This window comes from Daktulosphaira vitifoliae, unplaced genomic scaffold, assembly GCF_025091365.1.
Source record: "Daktulosphaira vitifoliae isolate Bord-2020 unplaced genomic scaffold, ASM2509136v1 Scaffold_1, whole genome shotgun sequence".
Classification (NCBI taxonomy): Eukaryota; Metazoa; Arthropoda; class Insecta; order Hemiptera; family Phylloxeridae; genus Daktulosphaira; species Daktulosphaira vitifoliae.
The window spans coordinates 87,287,545-87,296,394 of NW_026099572.1; the positions used below are offsets into that span (position 1 = coordinate 87,287,545).

The following is an 8,850-nucleotide window of genomic DNA, read 5'->3' on the forward strand; positions in this document are numbered from 1 at the left end:
TGATTTTTAACATTGAAATATTGTTTCATTAACATGTTTTGTACAAAAGATAATAATTAGTGTAGTGAAATAATAATGTAATAAAAATAAGCACACCAAAAAGTTGCAAGAAGTTAATCTTAAATTAAATGACAGTCTTTATTTGAACCCTTATCTTAGTTTCATAGCCTATAAAATGGTTAAACATAACATAAATATTTACAAATTTGACATTTTATGAATAAAATTGAGTCAAAATAAAATCTTTCACATTTAAAAAATGTTTCTAGTCATAAATAATCTGAAGGTAAGAAAGCAAATAGGTAATAAACTAAGTATGGTAATAAATTCATTGTTAAAAGGAGGATTCATTATCAATTTAACTGATATTATAGTTTAAATTTTACTATTCTTCATATTAAGACAATTTTTAAATTTCCTTAATAATTGAATTTTAATGATACATAATAAACCATAGATAATTAAACATGTTTCTATTACTAATATAATAAACGGATGGTAAAAAAATGACAACAATAGTTACAAGTAATTTATCATAATATAATTTTATGTTATGAATAAAAATAAAATTTGGAACTAGATGCATAATTAATATAACCTAGATACACTTAAAATACAATGTAAAAAAAATTTAGTCTTGGATAAAATGCCAAAAACAATGTAAGTTTGAACTATAATAATCATCAATAATTTAAAAATATTATTTACACATATGCTAAACTTTAAAATAAATAATATAAAAAAAAGTGAACAACATATTTTGTTCATTCATACTATATTTTTCTTCCAATTGGCACACTAAATATTATATTTTAATATAGAACCTTGATTATATGAAATCTAATAACTCAATCTCTCTATAATCTATAAATACAAGTACAATATCAAGTAATTTCAATTTTTGAAAAAAAAAAAAAATTATCTTTATTTTTAACAAGTTATTGATCCTTGTTTAAATACTTTGTTTCATGTATAAAACTGTATTTATAATACTATACATAAAAAAAAGTACTAATTAACAGAATTTCATCATTTTTATAAGAAATGAATCCAAGCAAAACAAGATGATTAAGTTACCTTAAATAAAAATAGTTACAATAGATTTTGATAATCAAGGTTCTTTTATTTGATATTAATTTACATATTTTATTATCATTGAGTAGTTAATTTTAAAATGCACGAGTTCCAAATCAGTAAAAAAAGGAATTGTTTTACTTAATTGAATTTTAATATTATTCATAAGACATAAAAATCTTTATATACTTTTATAATGATTATATTTTTATTTAAAATACAGTACAAAAGTATCTTAGCTATGTCTTATTTTACATCAATAAAATTATACACTTAAATAATAGTTTGACTAGGAAAGTACAATTTTAAAACTAATAAGGAAGTCTTAAGCTAAATAATATTGTCCTAAATGCAATAACGAAGTCTATTTTATTTAACAAACATGAAGCCATATTTTTAACTTTAAATGAAAACTTTAATAGTTAATTAAAATGCTAAAAATGTTTGAAACTAATTAAATTAAATTAATTAACTGACTACTACTGAGTTATAATAGTTTAACACTAGACAAAATTTTAATTAAATTTTTTCAAAAATTTATTAGCTTTTGAAATAAAGGAAAAAATTTAACAGATAACAAATAAGTTTTACATTAACAGTAAAAAACAAATAAGTTTAACACATTACATTAAAGTAATTTAAGTAATATAAGAAAAAGAAAAAAGGTAAAAACGGAAAATAGTAATGATTAAGTTCAGATTGAGCTGGTTTACTTAAAAATACATTAAAAAACCAATTAATTTGGTTTTTTATCATCCATTTTAAAAAAAGGATGTTTCAAAGCAATGTCCGCAGTTATTCTGGCAACGGGATTTAAGCATAAAAGTTTTTTCAAAAGATCATATGCAGGATACGGAAAATCATCTGCAGCATTTAGGTAACAACTACAACTATCAGAAAACACCTCACAACCAGATAACTGTATTGGTTTTGAGCAAAATGTACATGCTTCTAAACCTTCACTAGAAGAAACAGAAGCTGGATTTAAATTCTGTACCCGAGATCTATGAGATAAAAGACGACAGATTGCCCTTAAATCAAGAGGTGGCTTTTGAACTTCACATATAACAGTTCGGCCTGGCACAAATAAAAAAATTATTTTTAATAATTTAAAATTAAGAAATGCAAAATATTCAAAATTTTAAATAGAGCACTCACCTAACATTTTAGCTACATTTTTAATAGCTCTATCGCCAAATACAGTTATCATTTCAGCAAGACAAGTAGAATCATTTTCTGCACTAAAAAATGGATAACAACGACTCATTGCTTCTAACATAATAACTCCAACAGACCAAATATCAAGTGCTAAATAAAAATACAAAATTTGTTGTAATGAGTACAATAATATTTCATATAAATATAAAGTTATTAATATTTTTTTTTATACCTGTATTTTGATATTTATACTTTAAAAGTACTTCAGGAGCTCGAAATCCTGGAGTTCCAGCACGAGGAGCTCGCATTTCTGGCCTATTTATACATATATTACAAACTTTTAACTGTCCAACACAATTACAAGAAATACGTGGTACTTTGGGTACAGCAAAATTATTCTTGTCCTATATAATAAAATAATACTTGTATTACATGAGTTATTGATATACCTCAGTATTGTATTCATTATTATCATAGTGTTAGTCATAGGGTTGAATTATGCTCCCTTAGACTATGTAAATTCTTCTGCTAACTCTATCATAAGTAATAGCTTTCAAAAAGGGAACTTCAACAGAATAAGAATAAAATTAAAAAAAAAAAATGATATTATAATAATTTTCATAGTTTAAATAAAATTATTGTTTCAATAAATAATAAGGTTTAATACTACTATTCTCCTTTTAAATGACAAAAGGATTAATAAATTTAGGTATTTTAAATCAAATCATTAAATTAATTACATTATTATATAACAACAATACAGTAGTAATTAACAATTAGTAGTTATTAATTTTACTTACATTAAATAAATTATTCATAGCACTTGAACTATTTGGAACAGATGTTTTATGAACATTGAATTGTTTTTTGACAGGTGAATTTTCTTTAAGCAAAGGTTTCTTTGGCATCATTAATTTAGTTCTTTTCCTTAGATTACATCCATTAGATAATGAGTTACTACCATCAGCAATATTTTGTAAAATTCGTTTTTGACATGAATTAAAATTAATAGATTCTACTGAATTAGAACGCTTTAGGTCATTCTAAAGTTGACAAATTAAATCTAAATTAGTTAATAAAATTATGAAATTATAAAAAATTTAAGTATTAACCTTAAATTCACAACTTGAACTTCTTTGTTTAGGAGTAGTTAGAGCAATTGCTTCATCAGGTAAACTTTTTATTTGCTTCCTTTTACTTGGACTTATATTTGGATGCGCAAGACCAAAATCAGTAAGCATAAAACTATTAACACAAATAGTTGAGTAAATAAGAATAAATTATACATATATAAATTTAAATACTTACGTTGAACTAGCTCGGTTATATAAAAAATTACTAGGTTTAACATCTCGATGAACAATATTAAATGAATGAATTCTTCGGAGAGCAATAAGTAAATTTTTAATGTACAATCGCAATTCATCAACTTCCATTGAACAAAGATATGACTATAATAATTAAAAAACCATTAAAACTTCATAAAAACTTATTTTTTAATATCTATGCTTTGGCATAAGTTTTAAATTTTTAGTGGGCTATAATTATTAATAAACTTTTACATTACAACTTTTAAATTATTAAGATGCATATTATATCTAGTAAACCAGTGATTTGTATTTGTTATGCACTCATTACATAATTGAAAATAAATTCAAAATCCTATTTCAAAATATATTTATTCTTACCAAAGGATGGTCGTGTTTGAAATAAGGCATTACTAAACATACTGAACTTCCTATTCTTAAAGAAGTTATTAGTCCCATAACATTTTCTTGTCCTCTATAAAAATAAAATTATTATTACAATTTTTTAAAGATTTCATATCACAAAAAAAATGTTTAAAGTATAATCTGATTAAGTAATAAAGATATTACTTACCCAATTTTCAGCAAACAAAATAACTCACGGCGTAGTTTTTCAGGGTGAGTTGTTTGTTTAATATGTTTTATGGCATACTGTTTTTTTTCTGGATCACCTCTGGCATAAGCTAAATACACTTTACTAAATGTTCCAGCACCAATTTTACCTTGAATGGAAAATGTTTCGCGTAACTTTCTAAATGACTCATCTTTCATGGTACCTCCTATAAATTGACATTCAATAATATTAAGTTATTTAAAACTAAATATATTTACCTTATCACTTACTCTGTTTTATAGATTCGTGGACTAAACTTGAACTGCTACTAGACACTCGAAATTCGTTGTTCGCCATTGTTAATGTGCAATAATAGATGTCTCCTTAAACAGACTAGAACGATGGAACAATCAGACTGATTAGAGCTATTAATTAAAAGGTATTAATCATATAAAATTAAAAAAAAATTAATTATAAAAAAGTTGTACAAAAGTGATAAAACAAAGTTCTAGTTTTGGCTCCGGAATATTTTGCGGAAAGGCGGCCAAGAAAATGTATGGTTAAGTTGCTGTGTTGTTGTTTACACCGGGAAACAGTGTTGCCATACTTTCTTGCCATATTACCATAACTTATCCTTTAAGTATTATTCTCAAAATGTATTTTTATTCTTAGTTTAGAATAATAAAATTATCTGATAGAAAAATATCTGAAAGTTTTAGATTTAATGTTTAATTAATAATTAATTTGCATGATAGAAAATTCTGACTTTTTGATTGTTAATGTTTGTTATTTTGTATGTTTTAAGTATGGCAATACATCAGATTTTGTTGCATAACCTGTATTAGTACATTCCATACAGGTCTCACTACAATAAAAATTTAATCGATAAGAACTGTTCATTCTGCAATTAAGCCATGAATTTAAACTAAACACTACAAACATAGGCTCAAATCTTTAGAAATTGAAAAATATTTATTTTACATTACCAATGTTAATCATATTTAAAATTTTAATAATCAATATTACAAGAAGTTATAATTAAATACAAAACATTTTGAATAAAACACTAATCATTGAAAATGTGACTTAGTTTTAATATTTAATTTATCTAAAACTATACTTTAATCAGTTTTTATGTTTAGCGTATAACTAATAGTATACAAAAAACAGTTATGAATGCGTTTTAAATCGTCAATAAGGCTGATTTGAATAGGATTCCATAATACGGAATCATATTCTAAGGTACACCGTACCGAAGCTGTGTATATAGTTCTTAAATATAAACTTTTAAAAATCGTAGCAATTTTCTTCTAATAAAACTTAGTTTTTAAATATTTAATTTAATGTTCTCAGAATACTAAATTANTGCATAGTTTACAACGATCAAGTAGTTACGTATACATTTATAATAACTAGTGTACAACAGTGTAAATTTTATGAAAAATAAATAAATAATTTATTTGTATATAAATAATAGATTATTAAAATTTTGTAGGACATTCAATACAACACAATTTACAACAAAGGAAAACGTATATTTTTCATTAATTTTGATGTCCGTTTTCACCTCGAAGACAAGTCCTGAAGTCAAATTTGTGTTTTTCAAATTAAAGTATATTACATAATCTTTAATTTAAGGTATATATAAAAGTGTATACATAACATGATCATTACTTTTAAAAAACCCAGCACAGGGGGGTCGCGGCACAGTGGTAACGTTACATAGTTAGATCAAGTATAATGATANGGGGGTCGCGGCACAGTGGTGACGTATAGTTGGATCAAGTATAATGATATCTGAGAGTGATTAAAATCACTATAAAAAAAAACGCTTCGATGCAAATCTTTAGATAGTGTTTAATTTTAAAAAATTGGTGTATTATTCCAAAAGCTACATGATCTGCTAGTTCTTTATTGATATCCTGATTAAGATAAAGTATGTCGAATGAAAAAGGGATTATTAAAAAATATTATTACTCAAATAATATTTTCTCAATAATAATTCTCAAAAATAGCATTCGGTAGCCATTTTCACCACGAAGACAAGTCCAGAGGTCAAATTTTTTCTATAATAAAGTACATTACATTAGCTATAATTTAAGATATATATTAAAGTGTCAGACTTTCCTGTTCTCATAAAAAATTGTGTTGATCCATACACTTTTCAACAAGTTATAGCATTATAAAGTTAAAAATGTAAAAAATAAAATCAAGAATTTTCACACAAAAATAGCATTTGGTAGCCATTTTCACCATGAAGACAAAATAAAGTCGAATTTTTTTTTTTTTAATATTAAAGTATATTACATTAGCTTTAATTTAAGATATATATAAAAGTGTCAGTATTTCCGGAAAACTTTCAAAAGTTATCATTTTAAATCCCCGTCCGTGGGCAGGTAAAGGGTCAAATTTATAAAAAAAAGATACCAAATGATAGGTAGGTACCTCACGTATCTATACAAAAAAAAATTATATTGATTTGTTCATTTTTGAAAAAGTTATGGCAGTTTTAAGAAAAAAAAAAATTGAAAAAATTAGTGATTTTTAAATTTGTAATTTTTTTGGAGGTTTCCCCCATTTACGGGGAACGAGGGCAATTTTTTCAATTTTTGGAGGGTAATGTCTTCGACTAGATACGATTTGTAATCTTTTGACGTATCATTGAAAGAAATCGGTTCGGTGAGAGCTGAGAGCTGAGAATAAGTGGTAATAGACACAAAAAAAAAAAACACATCATAGTAAAATTAATACCTTCTCAGCTTCGCATCGAAGCTAAAAAAGGATTTTAAACAATAAAATAAACAAAGTTTGATTATTAAGTTTTGCGCCCTCTTCAAAAAAATTGTGAATTTTAAAAATTCTGCATAAAACTTTTGCAGTATTTAAAAATAATTATTTCATTTATAAACATAAATAAAATGGGAGGAATATTGCCTCCTAGTAGTACACCAAAATAAATATTAATAAATTGAAATATTTTAGAGGCAAAATTTGCTCATCAAATACGATCATTAAGGTATAATTTTAATTAAGATGAATATGGATCTTTAATATCCAAAATACTAGGTTTGTACATTAATCAAATGTGATTCACTTACAATTAGTCGAAAACCTTTTTCAAATTAATATACTGATATTTAAATGGCGATCAGTTTAACAGCATATATAATGTACTGTCAATCTATCATTCTCAACTATTGAAATTAAATTAGAATTGAATACTAGAAAATTAATTATAGTTGATGAAATTCCATGTTACTTAATGGAGATTGTACAATTAACCATAGACAGTAGTTTAAAATATGTAATATTTTGAAAAAGTAAAACTATTTAGTCTAGTAGACTTATAATTAATAACTTAAAATTTTATCATACAATTTAAATTTAAGAGTAATGTAACTATATATCTAACAGAGTGGATAAAAGTTAGTATTTAGTGTTACGCAAAATAAAAAGTGGATATGTATTGTTAATGTATAAGTATAATTTTTCAATGCTATGGCTATTTGATGAGGTCCAGAAGAATATTCTTTATTTAAAGATACGAAGCACTTGAAAATTTCAATTGTAGATATACCCTTATTCAATGTCACAAATTAATATTAATAATAATAATTAATATCATCTAGAAAATATTGCGTTAGATTAAAAAAAAAATCTGACTAGCTTGGAGATTATTGTAGGATTGTTCATTTAATACTAAGTTTTAGGTAAAATGTTTAATTTTTTATATTGAAAAATGTTCAGAATGAACAAGGTTTATTAATTAGGTTATATTTAAACTTTACATGGTCATTATAATATTATTTTGAATTAATTTTATATTTTTATAGGGTAATAATAAATAAATCGCAGAAAGAGATACAACCAGTTTGCTTGATTTTTGTGTAACTGTTTTTGCAAATTACTTAAAGATCTCCAATTGGATGAAATTGAATAAAACCACTATTGCATTTTTTTGTTAAAAAATATATACAAACTATCTGAAAATTTAGTTTTTTCCTAATAAGCTATGGTTGTTAAAAATCTTAATATAATATTATATAATTGTGTTGTAGGTTAAATTATTAATAAATTATAAATTAAGTTTTAATTTAGTGAAGAGTTCATTTAATAATACAAGATAATAATTTTGTTGTATAAAGTTCATGTAAAATGGTTTTACACATCACAGTTTCATAATCATTACTGACTCAAACTCGGTCAATTTCATTTTGAATACTCATTTAAAATTTTGACAATACGAAAAAACGGATCTCCATTTTCTAAAATGAATATATCATTATAAAATTACATTTCTGCCACACAAGTACAGATGTATGAGCAGTAAACAATATTATAAAATACAAGGCTATTGTGTAGTCACAGAATAGAAAGATATAAATTCCGTGGTTAAGTAGAGAAATTTATTTTAAACTATATAATAGCAAAAACTTAAAACTATTATCAACTAAGAATACATATAATACCGAAATACCCATTGTTGACTATTATTGACAAACGACTAATATAAATAATAATGTTTGGCCAATATAATTTGACCAAATCGGATGTTGTGTACCACAACAAGACTCAACAGAATTTAAGTCAAACAAAACCACGTTTACTATTTTTTATTTTAATTCTTTATTCGATTTATTTAATTTTAATAAATATTTATGCATGTCTGAATTTCAATTTTCAGTAATAATTATTATTCTAATCACTAATAGAAAATGATCATCAAATCACCTTTATGTAATTTTTAATTTTATGAAT

The 8,850-nt window shown here is 24.2% G+C and overlaps 1 protein-coding gene across 1 annotated transcript; it reads right to left on the bottom strand.

The window, feature by feature from the left end:
• Window positions 1-1,406: 1,406 nt before the first annotated feature.
• On the bottom strand, window positions 1,407-5,010 carry LOC126896751 (cell division cycle 7-related protein kinase-like). The gene is made up of 9 exons (XM_050669792.1): window positions 4,383-5,010; window positions 4,114-4,318; window positions 3,921-4,014; window positions 3,541-3,683; window positions 3,345-3,477; window positions 3,033-3,275; window positions 2,465-2,636; window positions 2,233-2,382; window positions 1,407-2,151 (listed from the first exon to the last, which is right to left on the bottom strand). The coding sequence occupies exons 1-9, from the start codon at window positions 4,447-4,449 to the stop codon at window positions 1,811-1,813; spliced, it is 1,548 nt and encodes a 515-aa protein (XP_050525749.1). The 5' UTR covers window positions 4,450-5,010; the 3' UTR covers window positions 1,407-1,810.
• Window positions 5,011-8,850: the final 3,840 nt, after the last annotated feature.

What these genes read in the sequence shown, in the direction of transcription:
- LOC126896751 (XM_050669792.1), bottom strand. Translation starts at nt 4,449, where the DNA reads ATGGCGAACAACGAATTTCGAGTGTCTAGTAGCAGTTCAAGTTTAGTC. An exon ending in TTTTGTTTGCTGAAAATTGG is followed by an intron (nt 4,015 to 4,113) that starts GTAAGTAATATC and finishes TTATTTTTATAG; the next exon opens with AGGACAAGAAAATGTTATGG. An exon ending in AAATGTAGCTAAAATGTTAG is followed by an intron (nt 2,152 to 2,232) that starts GTGAGTGCTCTA and finishes TATTTGTGCCAG; the next exon opens with GCCGAACTGTTATATGTGAA.